The following is a 17,154-nucleotide window of genomic DNA, read 5'->3' as shown; positions in this document are numbered from 1 at the left end:
TGACTGTTTCAGCCATGAAAGCACGCTCATGTGGAAAGACACCAATGGATAGCCATCACAATGGACTATTTTATTTATGTCCCTATCTGTAGGATCAGAAGAGCTTTTGTCCTGGAGACAATATGCATAACTTCTAGGTAAATAATCTCTTTTCCTTGTATAGTTTCACGCTTCACTAGTTACTCACCTGCTACTTAGCTGGAGACCACTCTTTGTTCCAGAAGATTCAGGGAAAGCTGCACAGTGCCGTGACTTGTGGTGACTGGACCCAGAAAAGAGGCTGCAGCTGCAAGAGTCTTATTTGTTTATGTGCCTTAGTAGCTGGAAGTGAAGTTCACAATGAAGGCTGCTGACCTGGCAGCTCTTTAGTGTGGAGGCTGAGACTAAAGATTTGGGCCAGGCTTGTCCTAAAAGTGGTCTGAAATGTTAGTTCCTACATGTACCGAGTGAAGGTAGTTCTTTTGGATCTGGAGGAGTTTGGAAAGATAAAGGTAACAGTAGAAAACTGACCCTAGCCATTCAAATGCTAAGTCCAAGCATTATCAGGAAAGTGTTTCATTCTGGGGTTCTGTGAAAGTGATCAGTGATCTGCTGAAGTACCTGTGCTAAATGATGTGTTTGTTTATTTACAGGAAGAAAGCTGTACTCCTTTGGTTTTGAATAGTAACTATTGAAGCCAGGGTACAATGGATGCTATCAGAAAAGCCCCATATGGATGCACTTTAGATCTTTTGAATACCACAAAAGTTTAGTGACCTAGAAATGAATCAATAAAAAGCATCCTCTATCTGACAAATTGAAGAACTGAAGGATTCTTACAGCTGCATTGACTTTAACAATTCCAGATACACTGTTTGTAAAGGCTTTCTGAGACACATCTAATCCTTAGAGTACTGTAGGAGACTATGAGGTGGTTTATATTTAGATCACTCTCCAATTCTTAATTTACTTTTTTTTTACTGTAAGTTTACTCTTATGAAAATCAATTTAAGAAGAAAGGAAAGGCTTATGTTAAAATGATGTATCCTTACACTGAATGTGTTTTTAATTTGCTAACTTGAACATTCCTTGTTTTGCAAAAATATGTTTTGGAAGGGTATGGCAGTGTAAGAACCTCTCCAGCCCTGTTATATTACAAATAAATCAATGAATCAACAAAATTAATTATAATTTTTGATAAGTCAGTTCAAAAGTTTATATCCCTGTTCTTCATTGCTTTATTTCTACAATATGTTTTAACATTTCAGCATTTAAAATAAAATTTAAGAAAAATTCTTCTTAAATGTTAGAGCCGTATTTCTTCTTAGCTTAGTTAAATAATCACCAACACTTTGTATGTTTTCATGTATTTATCCATGGTTTATGGAATTTCCACGTTATGTTTGACACAAAAAAATTGAGTATGTTCTTTCCTTTCTAAGGAATAATTAGTATCAAAATGATGATCCAGAAAGACTGTCTATATAGCTGTACACACAGACTCAAGCCATAAAACACTTGGACTAAACAAGATATTTTCTTATATTCCATTAAATGTCAGTTAAGTACATATCAACTCAGTGTTTCTGTGCCTCAGATGGTGAAGAAGGTGAACTTTAACCTGTAGATAAAAATTGAGAACCCAAGATTTTTCATTCAGCAAGGATGATGTAAATGTTACAGCTGAGGATCCTTCCAGAATGCCTGACCAGTGTTACTTCTCCTCTTTTGTTCAAAGGGAGAGAGATCTAACAAAATTGTCTCCCTCCAGTGACATCTACCACAGGGATGTGATTACAAGGGAGCCTTGGTGATTCCTTTCAGGTAGCTCAGACATTTAAAAAAAAAAATAACAAAAAAGTACATCTTATGCTGCCACTTTGATTTCTAGAGGTCTTTGGTTCTTAAATTGAGAGCTTCCTAGATGGAGATTAGCCCATGGAAATCAATATACTGTGAATAATATATTACTGATGATAATGCAGGATGCAACAAAGCATGAATAACTAGAGAGAGCCAATGTTTGAGGGGACAGGAGTTGTCACTGTTCTGGACTCCTGTTATAAGGGACACTTACTCAGCATAGGGGTTTTATCTTCCTCTTGTAACAGTTTAAGATTTAAGCAGGCTACAAAGACTGTATTTACAAAATACAACTTTAATACTTCAAAACCTTAGGTAGTGTCAGTTCTGCCTTTTGTTTCTGCAATGGTAGTGTTTCAGTTTTATTTAATTGAGTCTTGTGTCCACCTGAGTCTCTGATGTGGACCTGCATCCTCAGTCTCATCACTGAGTTAGTAGGAAGGCAGTTCTTCAGGGACACTATTAATGGCTTTATAAGGATGCAAGAGTAAACTGTATCTAATACTTATTTAAAAGCTCCAAATTCTCAAGTAAATTGCAGTTTGTAATTCTTTTGGAAATCCATCCTGATGAAATTTTGAGAAGGAACCCAGTACTGTCATGAGTAAGCTTTTGTCAGTCCTGTGCTTTTCATGATTCAGAACTGTCCATATTTGCCACAAGAACATTATTTTTCTTTAAAAAACCTGTGTTATTGCAAGTACATTGAAGGCTAATATGGCTTCCTAAGCAGGTAAATGGTATCAAAGGTAAGTTCTGTTAATACAATCTAAATTCTTAAAACCATAAGACTCTACAACAGGCTGCAGAGTGGCTAATACTAATAATAAGAGCATTATAATTATTGTATTCCCTTGTCTTACTTGGATATCCAGTTTTAGGTAATTTCCTCTCTTAGTGACTGGATTATCAAACATTTTTCTCTGTTTTGAGCTTTAGAGTAACTTCTAGTAACTCTATCCCAAATACTGAATTTAAAAGTGAAATTTAAAAAATCAGGAAAGAAGTTTTGTTTTGCCTAATATCCCTTGGAGGTTGGGGAATATCTCTTGGAGAATCAGGTTTTTTTTCAGTGGTTTTGAATACTTGTGGTTTGAATTTCTTGTTAATTTAAGCACTGAAAGTATCAGTACACATGCAAGATATCAGGAGTGTAGCAGTGCAGCAATACCTTCCTGTGATTTGTTTCTTAAGTTTCCCCATTGCTATTAGTTTTCTTTTTTCTTTATGGATATACACTTTCCTTTTCTCCTTCTCTCCATTCATTCATTTTAATTCTGGTACATGTCAGAGGATTTTTATTTTCCTCTACCATTTTTTGCAAGTTTGGTATGAATGACAACTTTTTTATTTTCTTTCTTTGGTGCTGTTTTTTTATTTTTAATTTTACTATTTCATATGTGTAGTTAAGAAATATTTTCCAAGCCACACCAAGAATGGATTGAGTCTTGTTGGTCCTGTATAAAGAAATATCTCTCTCTCTATTTTTCTGCCTCAGCATCCCTGTGTGTTGTCTTCCAGATGCCAGATTAAGAAATGAAAAAGTGAAACCTAATGTAGCACATTTACTTTTCTCCCCAAAAACATAAAAAAATTTAACACTGCTGTTGTTGGTATTTTCTGGAAATAAAGAACATCAGAGATGGTTCATCAGAGATTTCAGTTGTTATGCCCACATCCACTTCCCATAACTTGAAGTTATGCTAAGTTTTAATTGTAGGAATTCATTACAACTTCCTAATTCTGGTAATTTCTGACACTTTTTTGTACCAGGGAAGCTGAAGGAGATGCTGCTCTTTCTGAAGTCAGGGTTTGTGTTTTCATTTCAGTGGGCCAGTATTCACAATGTCTGCTAACAAATATTGTCCCACTGCTAAACTGGAAATTCATGAGTCTTTCAGTTTGTTCTGATTTTGGTCTGGTTAGCTTTCAAAAACAACATTGCTAATGGTTTGGTTTCTTCAATATATCCATATTCAATATTATTCAATATATCAATATATGGTTTTTGTAGTTTTCACAATTTTGGAAGGAGTGCAGATATAAAAATTACCTCTCTATAGGTTTAACATGCCAAATATGGCTGAATTTTGAAAAGCATCAGGTAACAAACACTTTAAGCAATTTTTAAACACTATGAATATCAGTATTAACATAGTTCTCCTAATTTAAGGAACCCCTTTCCATTAATCTATAAATTCAGCCATCTTCATTGATACTTCTGGGAAGCCTTGTAAAGAATATAGCATTCTTGCTGTATCCTATCCATACGTTAGAATTAAATGCCTGATTGAGAACTATTCCTCTGGCTTGAAAAATTAGAAATACAGAATTATCAAGCATTATTTTAAAAGTTTTGCAGTCCTACTTTACCTTTGATCTCTGTTGTACATTATATACTCCAGGAGATAGACCCAAAGAGGCTTTTTATAGTGTTGTGAACCTACAGGTGGGAAATTTATCTAACTAAAATAAAACAAAATCCAACCATTCTTGTTTTCACAGAGGAGGATAAATATGGCCTTTACTCCAATTTGTTGTTCAAGTATTTTCTCGCAGAGGGAATTGTCTGTGGCCATGAGCTGTTTGTTGCTTCTGCCAAAGAGCATCCTGACAAGATATTGAAGGTAAATAAGACCCATTGCTTTTGTAATGTCTTGATGAATTAAATGCATTTTAAAGTGTAGCAACAAATGGATTCATCTTGGTGATTCATAAGAAAGTGTTGGGAAGTACAGGAGTATTTACACTAGCCAGATTTGGGAATTAAATTCAGGTCTCTGTCTCCCATCTGTGGACAGTGGAGTACCATCCTCCCAAGGCCAAATCAGGCTTGGAACCTGTTTGTTCTTTATTTTGGTTATGGATGAAAAGCAGACAGCCTGGCTGGCTTAGTGGAATGGTTTCAGGAAACCCAACTGCTTACAGTTTCCTCCTGCTCAGGAGGAAGAAAAGTTAAGCTTCCTCCAGTATGTTGTGGTAGAAACAGTGTACATTTTGTGTGGATATTTACTGTAGTGTCTTGTAGAAAATAAATTTAACATCTTTACAATTTCCTTTACACTTATATTTCATTCTGACTCTTTTTTGTGCTAGGGAACATGGTCAACTTTGGATCAGGTCATACAGAAATGATCCCTTCAGACTGCAGTGGACTCCCAATCAAACACTGATAGTTTCTGTTATGAGAAAATTACATAAGGGGAAAAGCCTGATCAACTGTGCAAAAAAATGCTGAAGTGTGAGGATAATCTTACAAAATTTCATTAAATATTTTATGTCTTTCTAAGGCTGCGTTTTCCTAATATCAGAAGTAACATATAATTTACTGATTACTTCTGCATCAAATGAAGTCTGGCTATTTCCTTAAGTGTCTTCAGAGACTATTTCTGGACAAAATCATTCCTCTTCTGTTTTCCTACCTAGGGATGGTAAATTTCTATGCCTTACCTATTGAATATTATCTTCGGTATTCAGGAAAAAATGTATTCTTAATGAAATTAAATTATTGTGATTGTGAAAAATCAAACTTTTAGTGATCTTGAACCTAAAGAAGGTTAATTTAAGGGTGAATTTTTTTCTTACTTGTGGTTTAGAATAAAGGTTAAAGAAATAGGTTAAAATTTAATTTTCAAGCATGAATTCCATAAGAATGTGCTATATTTTTTAATTAAGTGGTTTTAAATAACTGATAATCAAGTATTGACTCCCTGGTGATACAACACAATTATTGCAGTTGTTTTTCTCATCGAGATTGAATTATCCAAATTAGTATTTTTATTGCATTGAATTAAATTTTCTTAAAATGGAATAGCTAATGTACATTCTATTTTCCTTTCATTCACCTTTGATTCAGTAGTGCATAGCCTGTCATGTTTTTACTGGCTCCTATTTCCCTTTATATATAATCAGACATTGTTACATACATCTGCCCTACATCTTGTGCCTCTTTGGGGCCAGTTAGTTTGATGTGCCTTATCCAGCTCTGTTTTCTGATATGGAATAATTTTCCTTCTTAATTTTTAGGGGTAGAAACTAGGCAGGAATGCTGCATTCCTCTGTTGTAACTCCATTGTGCTACTACTATAAGAAATTATAAATGGAGGGACAATATTGCTGCAGGAAGGTCAAAGAAAACTATCTTATTTTGATTTCTTCCTCCCTCTGTGTCCTTGTGTACCCAACAATATTCTTGTCTGTGCTGTTTACTCCCACCTTGGCTATTCAACACTCCTTTGTTTAGCAGACAAGGCACAGTAGAGTTAATTTCTCTGATTTGTATTGTGTCAGTGAAGTAACTCTCACCTTCAGGCTCTTCAAGAAGACCTCTCCTGTCATAAAAATGAGCTGCTTGGGATTTGGATGACTCCACTGAGTTGGGATTTTAATATAGCATATCTGACTATTGAATAACATGGCACTTTATTTAATGAGATTAGTAATTAATTTATTTTCACTATCTGAGTGGTCTGTGTTCTTTATTGGAAAGTAAACACAGACATGATAGATATCAACCTGAATTATACTTGGGTTTTATTTTGTTAAATTCAAGTATGGATTCAGTATATTCCATAGCCAGTATCTAATGAGTTGGTGTGTTTCATAAAGGAAGTTCATTAACTGTCCAGACTGTGTCCTTATTAAATGTCCATATTGTGTGGTCAGTCCATTTGCATGTCCACTTCTCTGCCAAGATGCCATAATTGCCCTATTCCAATTTTGTGATGTGATTGGAAGTTTCTTGAACCTATAACCAAGACAAATATTGCTGGTAGTAGGAAGGGGAAAAGACATTCTTATAGACCATAATTATCTTGAAATTGTGTATAACTAAAAGACAGGCAGAGGATAAAAAGCCCTGATCAGCTGCCTAAGATATATTATATTACCACCCACCAATTTATCCATCATCCTTTGAAAATATATTCATGCCTTTTGTAGTCAAAGCTCCTTCAGGAAACTGGCATTAAGATGTAATGCTGAAAAATTATACACCTCTGGTAAAACCTACAGAACTATATACATGCTGTTTTTTAGAAAGTATTTTAAACATTTGAGAGCATTTCTGTTCACTCTATGTTCTTCAAAAAAAAGGCAACTTTTTACTCTAAGGGCATAAATACTGGAAATAGTATATAATATAAGAAATTACATGGTAACTTCTGTGACTGATCATAAAATAAAACCGCTTGCATTGGTAAATGGAAAATTTATTTAATAGTAAAATTACTTCAGGTTTAGCAATAAAATTCTACAACTGCCTAAACTGCCTATAAAATAATTTCTTTACATTTATTCCTAATTATTTTATTTAGGTTTGGGGGTAGAACTGATTCTCACAGGTTCTAATGAGAAAAAAATGGATTATTTATAGCTTACCTTGACAATAAAGATTACTCTGTTAAGTTGCTTTTCCTGTGGAGCCTGTGCAAAGAGGGATGGAAGATGCTGAGCTGACAACATCAGGCTGTGTGCTGCAGTGGGCACCCTGGAGGGCAGGGATGCCATCCACAGGGACACTGACAGCCTGGACAGGCTCAGGAGAACCTCTTGGAGTTCAGCAGGGCCAAGAGCCAGGTCCTGAGCTGGGCTGGGGCAATGCCCAGCACAAACACAGCCTGGGCTGAGAATGGATTGGGAACAGCCCTGAGGAGAAGGGCTTGGGGTCGTTGGTTGTCAGGAAGCTCCACAGGACCCAGCAAGGTGCACTCCCAGCCCAGAAAGCCAAATGTGCCCTGGGCTGCACCAGAGTTTCGTGGGCAGCAGGGCAAGGGAGGGGATCCTGCCCCTCTGCTCTGCTCAGATCCCACCTGGAGCTCTGCATCCAGCTCTGGGGACCCCAACAATAAAGGGCACAGACCTGCTGGATTGAGGGCAGAGGAGGCCACAAAGATGCTCAGAGGGATGGAGCACCTCTCCTGTAAAGACAAACTGAGAATTTGGGTCACTGGGAGAACCTTCCAGCAGCTTTCCAGTGCCTAAAGGGGCTGCAAGAGAGCTGGAGAGGGGCTTTTCACATGAGCAGTGTAGTGACAGAGCAAGGGGAAATGACTTTAAATTGTCAGAGGGCAGACTTAAATTGGATATTGGGAAGAAATTGTTCCCTGTGAAGGTGCTGAGGCCCTGGCACAGTTGCCCAGAGAAGCTGTGGCTGCCCCATCCCTGGAAATGCCCAAGACCAGGTTGGATGGAGCTCTGAGCAACCTGGGATAGTGGAAGGACTCTCTGCCCATGGCAAAGGAGTTGGAACTAGATGATCTTTAAGGTCCCTTCCAACACAAAACATTCTATGATTCTATGATTTGTCTTGTAAGGAAGACTTACAGGTCATTCTTTTGCTAGAAGACAAACCAGCATCCCCTGCAGCACCACATTTAACCTGTGAGACCCTGGCCTGTGCTCTCAGTGACCATTCCATTTGGTACCTGGGGGCCTGAGGTGGAAGAGTGTGAGGATCAGAACTGCTGTCTAGAACTGTTTTGTCATCTCTTGTGGAAAAGCTTAGCACCATGTTTGATTATTGCCTTTCAATGGAATTTCTGTTTTCAAATGGGAATTTTATTACAGGATGCTGCTGCACTCAGCTGAGATTGCCTTTTGGAGGTTCTCTTACAAAAGAGAGAATAAAGGGTGTCACAGTGTAAGGGGAAGATGCAGCTTCCCATGGTGATGAAGCTGGGAGAGGCATGTGGGCAACTATAATAGCTATTGAGAAAAAAACCAATAGGAACAACATAAAAAAAAACCAAAAACCCCTCCAAGAACACTATTTTTGAAAGTTCCTAAGCTGAAAAATCTCTAAGAAAAAGTTAAAGTATATTTTAAAGAGCATTTTGCTTAAATATGTAATTTGGAGAAGACTAAAAAAGTTCTACCTTCGACAGAGTGGGCAGGCCTGAAGAACAGAAAGTGCTCATTTACTATTTTCCTACTGAAGAAGTGAATATAGGAAGAACCTAGCAAAATGAGCTTTTATTATTTCCATTTTATTATTTCCATTTTATTATTATTTATTTAAAAGAACAACAATAAAAACCATGGAGCTGCTGTATTGTGTGTGCAAACAATGCCTTGAAAAAAAACGTAGCTGTCTACATGGACTTTTTTACTTCAGAGAAGTACATTCAGCCATGATGCTTCTATTTTTCCCTCATGGATATGATTCTAAACCATTGTTTTTTAAAAGGAAAAATGCAAACCTGGAAGAAATTATCAGGCTGGTGGCCATTTTCAAATAGTGCTATTCTATTTTTTTTTGCTCTTTGCTATCTGGTATTGGGAGAGAAGCTGTATATCAAAGCTTGAGGTGTTTTTTCAGTCATCTGACATTTTTAGATGCTCATAAATTAAAAACTTAATATCTCAAAAGGTAAAAATATATGTGCAAATAGGGCTTCATTCCTATTCTTTTTTTCTAATTGTATTTTCAAAATGCAGGAGCTTGCTGCAGTGATTCAGGTGCTGTTAAATGGTGGCACTTCATACACACAAATCCAATTACAGTTACAGAAGTGAACTTTCCTACTATCTACCTCTCTTTCTGAAGCCTTGTGCTGGCACAAAGATGAAGGTTGAGCCTAAGCCTGGCAGATGAATTGAAACATTTAATTTCTATATTGTGTAGTTCTTGCTCATCTGTTTATTTTCTTACTTGCACATTGAGTAAATCTGTTTTATGTTTTTCATTGCTAAAATGCAAATATTTAATTATATTGTAATGTGCAATTTTCTCCATTATGAACTGTGTTACAATCTTGACAAAGAATGTGTGTGAAAGAGACGCTTAAAAAATGTTCTTCTGTTAAAAAAGAAAGAAATCTTTTTAAGCAGTACCCTCTCTGGAAACTCTAAAGCTTAAAGATTCATCTTTGTCAAAAGTTCAGACCAAACTAATAAAAAGATTTTCTAGAACCAGAGAAAATTAATGTTTGGTTTAAATTTCTGGTTTCTTATCTGCCAATCCTTGTCTATTCATTAAAGAAATTTTCTTTCATCATCTTTATTCTGAATTTACAGGTCTTTTAAGCACACATCTTAATGGTCCTTTTAAATGTATCATAAAAGTGATAAAACCTAAATGTTTAGGTTTCAATGTCCACCAGTATCTGTTTAACAAATCTGTTGATAACTGTGTAGAGCTGCTTTGCTCAGTAAATGAAATATTGCTTCCAGTGCTCATCTCTGAAGTTTTCATGAATAAATTCTCTTTAGGTTTAGGCTAGTGCATTATACACTGCAGCAGAGTTTACAGAGCTTGGGACAAGGACACTCAGTTCCTTCACATAATTTTACTTTCTCATTCTCTGCTGTATTTATCTGTCACATACTTAAACGTTCATTAATTGATTCAGAAAAAGATGAAATTTTAGAAAATCATCTGATTGTCTGATAGGCATCTCTGGGTTTAAATGTGAAATGCAGCCACAGTGCAAGGGAGTTACAGCAAGAGTTCTGTGTCTTTACTGTAGGGTTTACTTCTGTGTATGTGAAGTACAGAATATTTCCTCATGGGTTAAAAATATACCTCTAAGAGTACTTACATCTGGCTTTTCTTATTTCCTCAAATAGAGGAATATTTCTTCCTGTTTCTCTTCACACAATTCTCATTTACCCTGGCCTGACACCCATTAGGTCTTTCTGAATGTCAAAGAAAAATTTCTTATTCCAGCCCTACCTGGAGATGGAAATAAGTTGTTGTGTAAGGGCTGCTGAAAGAAAAACAGAATTCTGTATTCATTCATTTATGTTGTTTAACAATGCACCTTGTATTCACAAGTATTTATAATCAAAATGGAATCCTCCCCCTGTTTTGGGAGTAGGGACCTTTAAACTGACATTTATATATTACATTGTTGAAAAGAAAATATTTACCTTTCCTGACTTACCATCTGGTGTCCTTTAAATACTAAAAATTAACAGGATGAAAAACAGCCTTAAATTCATGTGAATTTAAGCTATTTAAATATTGTTATTACAGATCAACAGTGAATTGTGCTCCCTTAAGTATTTTTTTTATTTCATGTCTTTTATCATATTTGTGATAATAACTGCACTTCAAAATAGTTGCATAAACCCATGTGAAAACCAGATTTATTGATACATAAATAGATAATGTTTTAAATTCTTAAGTGCTATTAATTATACAGTTATTGAAACCCGTAAGGATCAAAGGATTTTATATAAGAGGGATTTCACATACAGCTTGGATTATGTTGCTAAATAATAGCACAGTAGTACTTCTTTAGAATTGTAAAATAGCTTAGAGAGGAGTATGATGCCTATAGTTGGTGTAATGCATTGGTAATTAAGAGGGTGTGAGGTTAAGCTTCATTAACTGCTGTGGGATTGTATCTTGGATTTTATTATCCCCTAGAGAGCATAAGAAGTGAGAGAGGTCAAACTGTTAGAATCTGATTTTGCTTCGTGCATCTGCCAAAACAAGGCAGGCGAAGTAATGTGGCAGCAAACACAGAAGGACCTGGATTGCTGGCAGATACAGGTCATCCACCAGTTTATTGCAAAGATAAAAGGTTTATTACTGAAATAAATTATTCCATCTTTGCAGTAAAACCTTCATAGCTTGGTTTGCAGGAAATGAAATTATTTTAATTGCCTTGTCATTTACTATGACTGCTTCAGAAAACCATTTTTTTTTCTCCCAGACTTTTTTTTTTATTCTTATTTTTAAAAAGGAACAAGCTTCCTTCTCTCCAGCCAAACTGCCCTTAATAACTTTAGCACTTGTCTGCCTTTTTGTCTGTTCATGCTGCATAGCAAAGACTTGTATTTTAGTTGACCCCAAGAAATGCTGTATGGTTTTTTGGTTTTTTTTTTATTTTAACTAATGCACTGCTACATGCTTTGTTTTTTTACATACCTTATGAAAGATTTGTCTTTTTTTAGCCTGGGAGAATGTAACAGTTCTCAGAAGTTGACACACCGATGCCACAAAATTGTCAGTCCTAAAGCTTTTCTAAGCTCTATGATGTGGGAGCTGAGATATTTTTCAGCAAGAATAGATTAAATAGAGAGATTATGAGCTGATAGCCCAACTCTCCTTTTTTTAGGTCCATTGTTAGATAGCATTTTTATTTCCAAATTCTGGGTGAAGTTTTGTAGATAAATTCTACATATTTTGGTAATACTATGTTCTTCTGAAATTCTGATTTTACTCCCAAGAACATAAACTCATTAAATCCTAAATGATGTAGTTCTTGGACAGTAATGCAACTTTTCATGATGCTGAGGAGTTGTGAAGTACAGATCCAAACATCCAGCCTTTATTTTTGAGGATATATCTGTGTAAAGACAAATGGAGACTCTCACACTGAGGTTTTCTGTGTCACTCAAGCATGGTCAGGATTGAAAACAATTATTTTCTTGAAAGAAACAAGAGTATTTAATTACCAGTGTCAGAAGAAGGGAAAGCCTTTTATTCCAATTTTAGTTACTGTGAAGAATAAAAGCAGATATGAAGAAGAAATACATGGATCATTTAATATTTTCAATATTGCCCATAAAATAAGTTGATACAACCTTTCTATGGCTGTATTTCTCCCCAGTCCCAAGCCTACAACACAATTTTAAGCTCTCTCCAAATGTCCTTATACAAAGTTCTAGTTAAAAAGTTAATTTTAATTTTGAATTAAGGACTGACATACATGAATCAGTACATCCTAAGGAAAAACAGGGACCATTGTGTTGAGTCTTCAGGCAGGCTGATGAAGGCATGTTGGCTTCTAGTGAATACAGACATCCCTTCAAGCATTGCCTGCATGTTCTGCCTCTCTTTTATACAGTTTGGTGAAAATTGAGGGTATTTGAAGCTGGAATAACAGTGATAAAGTTGAGGATGCAAATCTGGAGGTAAATAATCTTTATTAGCTCTGCTTGCTATTTTTTATGTAGAACTTAATGAATTGCAGATATACTCTGACCTTGAATAGGATTGGAATTTCTTTTCCCCCTATTTGTGCATCTTGGAATATATTTAAGAGGTTGAGCTCAGGCAGCTGGTTTTCAAAATATCCAAAGGCAGAGCACCTACTCCAGCCTGCAGATTATTATGTAGAAAGCCTCTTCAGAGGCCATGTAGTTCACAACCACCACATTTAAAATTATGATTCAGAATATGTTTGCTTTAGAGCAGAGTGTTGGCATCAAAAATTTGGTGGCTGTGAGATGTAGTAGCCCCAGAAATGTCTTAAATCTCAGTGTCCCTTGATTCTTGCTCAGGAACAAGAACCTGAGAAACATCTGAACATAGTAGTTATTAGGCAAAAACATTTTGGAAAAGCAGCTTAGGATGCAAGAGTTGTTCTTGGTCTCAGAGAGTTCTTTGAGTGCTCCTGGGACAGCAAGGGACCAGGCAGCATAAACCAGACCTAAACTGATGCTTGTGCTCACTGCTCATGATGGAGTTGTGGCTTTCTCGTGGTGCTTTGTGTGAATTTTGTTATGTTTAAATCACTTTCTGTTGTCAGAAGTTGTTTTTTATTCCGTCAAAATAAAAACTATTGTGTTAGAAATTAAAAGCAAGCTACATTGGCCAAAAAAAAGAAGAAAAAAAAGAGGTTGTTTGAGATGGATACTTAGATGGATTTTCATCTCTGGCAACCAAATTCTTTCATCAGCTTCAGGTGAAACTATTTTTCCTTGATCTCTTAATGTGTTTTGTTCTTAGCAGCAGTTAAGACACACTAGAGTGCCCAATTGTGTTGCACTATCAGTGTGTGTGTGATTGATTTGGAGTGAATTTCTGGGGTGGCAGCAGCTGGGATTTGTGGTGTCTCCCTGCCACAGAAGGCCATGGAAGAAGGTTTTGTCCTCTGACTGGAAGGCAGGAACTTTTTCTCAGTGTTACATTTAAGCAGCTTATACTTTATCAATAATACTTGGAGAACCTCTGTTCTTTTTTCAGCATAAAATATATTGGATGTGTAAAATACACAAATTTATGTAGTTAATGTCCCTGTCTCAAATTTGACTTTCCCAATTACTACATAAAATGTAGTAATTTGGAGCAGCACAAATGATAGGCATTTGCAGTCATTCTATGGGAGAAAAATATTAAATAGCTCTAAGAAATATTGCTGCTGTTTTCCTCTTTACCTCCAGGAAGGAGAATTGTAAAATATGACTTTTCCTGGCTTTTCCTTTTACAGATGATGTGAAAGCTGCCCAATAACATTACAACAGGGTGAGGTAACAAATTCTTCTTTTAGTGGTGGTGTCTGAAACAGGAGCAAGCTCAGGGAGTTTGATGAAATGTTCAAGCAAGATTTCATGAGCTCTGGCAGGTGCTTGTTTTCAGAAAAAAACACAGATTATCCACCACAACAAAAAGTTGACCTGGGGATGTTGTTTGGGCCTCCAAATTACTTCTTTGCAAAACTTTTTTAAATGAAAGTTGGTTTGGTTTTGGGTTTTTTTTACTATTAATTGAGGAATATTTTGAGATGATCAAGTCTTAGCAGCTCTTCACTGAAAAAGAAAGACCTTTTTAAGATAAGTAGTTTAAATTTATGAGTAACTGTATGAGGAAATTTAATCTGTACAATGGTTTAACTGTTCAGTATGGGTTTTCAAAATAACACTTCAACTGGAAAATAAAATTGATTAGATCTGTTGAGGATAGCTGAGTTATAAAATTAAAAATTCAAAGTAGCATCTTTTTTTTTCTTTTTTTTTTTTTAGAAAAATACTTTATATAATGCTTTTAGAAGTAAATGCAAATGATTTGTGTCTGCATTTATGTGAAATGCATCAGGGTGATTGTCAGCTCAACTTTGTACTTATACTTTCTCAGAAACTTTCAGTACAGTGTTCTGTTTTCATTTTGTCCTATCTGTCAGAAATCTTTGATTTGAAAGCTTTCTTCCCTGCTTTCTTGCTGGGTAGATGGAATGGAACTCTTGACTAAAGTAATTTTTTTTTTTCCTAAAACAGCTGTAAATCTGTCAATTTAAAGAAAACTGTAAATACTAAATCAAAATTTTCATCTTCTTACAGCTTTCCTACCCAGAAAGCCTAATTTTAACAACCAATAGTAATGAGTTTACTTTATGCAAGTGTATTTTTTAAGGTGTAAGAAATCTCAAAATATAACTGTACATAATCATTCTCATGAACAGTCATTACCAGGCTTTTACAGGTCATTTGTAAAAGCAAAAGAAATAAAATAACTTGCTAAAATATGTGCTTTGTGTCTTTTGCTGAGCTGCTGAAACACATAGATAAAGTTTTTCTACTTCTGCAACTTAATAAAGTTATAAAAGTTTTCATAACTTCCATTGCCTGCTGCCTCAGAGAGTTTAGTGGCCAACACCTGAGACAGAAGCAACTATCTGAAATCTCTCCTTTTTTTCAATAATTATAGATACCATGTTAATTTATGCAAAAGAAACAAAGCATGTATTGTTTGTAAGCTTATGTGTAACACCATATACAGGTTTTCTCTCCTGTGTTCTTTAATATTAAATAAGTGTAACACTACATCCAAAATGGATGTGTTTAAACCCAAAATGGATGTGTTTAAACCCAAAATGGATGTGTTCAAACCCAAAATGGATGTGTTTAAACCCAAAATGGATGTGTTTAAGCCCTGAATGTGGGCAGTGGTTGATGTGTGTCCCATCCTTGAATTGAGATTCTTCTAGAGTTTTCAAATCTGCTTTTTATACGTCTCTAATAGAGATACTGGCTAGCTCTGTGTGGGTTTAACCCTTGAGGCATATCACTTCCTCAAGAGTCTTTGCTCAATGAAAACACAGTTTTGACCTAAGTTTTGTCCCATTTTAAGCAGACAGAGATTCTGTGCCCTCCACCTTACAGGGATGAGTGTGATAAAGTTGGATCAGAAAACTTCATTGCACTTTATTTCTCTGGTAGGTGTAGAAGCCCATTGCTTGAATTCTGAATTCATCATGTGGTGTTTGCTTTTTCAGCAGTGCAGCAAAGGCAGAAAGTGTAAATTAGAAACTTCAAAAAAATCCAGAATTAAGTATTTCCCCCCTTCTTTTCCTGTGTTTGTGTCCATGAGATATCCATCTTGGGTAGATATCATGCCTAATGGTTAGCAGAAGAGAAAATTCAAGCCATCCTGTTAGAGTGGCTTTCAGCTGGTGTCTCTAAGGTGTTGTGGTCATTTGGATACTTCTGAAAGATTTACAGGAGCTAACAAAGATCTTATGTTGAAACAGACTTAAATTTGCTATGCAGGGAACTTGCCTGCTCTCAGCAATGAAGTAATTTAGGAGATCAACATTTAAAGAAAGATTACAAAAAAAGGAATATGGGTCCTGCTCAAGATGAAGTAGAGCATAAAATGTGATATTTCCATTCTGCATTCTTTCTTTTACTTCTAGAATTCATTTTTCCAATAACAATTGCACGGGGCTTTTTCCTGCTCAGTATTAGTGGAGCCAGTCTTTCCAAAGAGTTATTTTAATCAGGCTTTGTTACAGATCTTACAGCTTCCCATTATACTCAGATAACTGAATGATCTAGCTGGAGGGGGGTGTGGATAAAAATCTGAACTGCCATTTCTACTGTAGATAGCTGACATTCTTTTGCTTTCTACCTGTAGGAACTTCCAGCCCCTTTACTTGATGATACCTATGGGAAGGAATTGGGAGATGAAGCAGCAGCAAAGTCTGAGGATTCTCAGGATTCTATGAAAATAGCCTGGCGCTACCAAAATTTACCAAAAATGGAGGTAACAGCTATTTTCTGCTTTCCTCTTGCACTCAAAATTAATTTGAGAAGCAAATTATTTTCAGTAGCATCTAGACAACAGAACTCCTAATGGGTATTGTTACAGGATTGCCTCTTGAGGGAAAACACCACTGAATGTTTTAATTACTGGTGATACAAAAAGAGAGAGAATTTGAGAGTTTGCAGGTACTCTAAAACTCAGTACAGGCAATATTAATTCTAAAATAAAAAAAAACATTTAAGTTCTATGGGATTTTTCAATGAGTATTATTAAATTGAGACAGCTTTTTATGAAAGTTTGGATAATGTGCTCACTTACAAACCTGTCCCAAATTTAGTTGTACACAAATTACTTAAGTAGGTTTAATCAGCACGACTTACTAGGTGTCTGCAGTGAAAGTAGTGTGTTGAAGCAAGCTGTTGACCTGCTTATCCATGTGCATAACAACTAAAGCAAGCACTTGAGATTATATCAGCTTCACTGTCACTGGAAACTAATCACTGTGCAGGGACAATGTAAGAAAGAAGCTCAGTGGTCAGTCTTTCAGAGTTTACAGTTGTTAGTGTTTTGTGAATAATCAATCCCCCATGGCTGGT

The 17,154-nt window shown here is 35.9% G+C and overlaps 1 protein-coding gene across 8 annotated transcripts in view; it reads left to right on the top strand.

The window, feature by feature from the left end:
* The window catches only part of ELP4 (elongator acetyltransferase complex subunit 4), a 136,285-nt gene that overhangs the window by 9,601 nt on the left and 109,530 nt on the right, over positions 1 to 17,154 (top strand). For all 8 annotated transcript variants that reach the window (XR_004497753.1, XM_015631213.3, XM_015631211.3 and 5 more), the window contains exons 3-4: positions 4,348 to 4,469; positions 16,430 to 16,558. Coding sequence is in view for 7 of the 8 variants with exons in the window: in XM_015631213.3 (XP_015486699.1) it covers positions 4,348 to 4,469; positions 16,430 to 16,558 (251 nt within the window). In the remaining variant the exon portion in view is untranslated. The remainder of the gene's footprint in view (positions 1 to 4,347; positions 4,470 to 16,429; positions 16,559 to 17,154) is intronic.

This window comes from Parus major, chromosome 5, assembly GCF_001522545.3.
Source record: "Parus major isolate Abel chromosome 5, Parus_major1.1, whole genome shotgun sequence".
Classification (NCBI taxonomy): Eukaryota; Metazoa; Chordata; class Aves; order Passeriformes; family Paridae; genus Parus; species Parus major.
The sequence above is the reverse complement of the archived record's forward strand: the minus strand, read 5'-3'. Positions and strand labels throughout refer to the sequence as shown.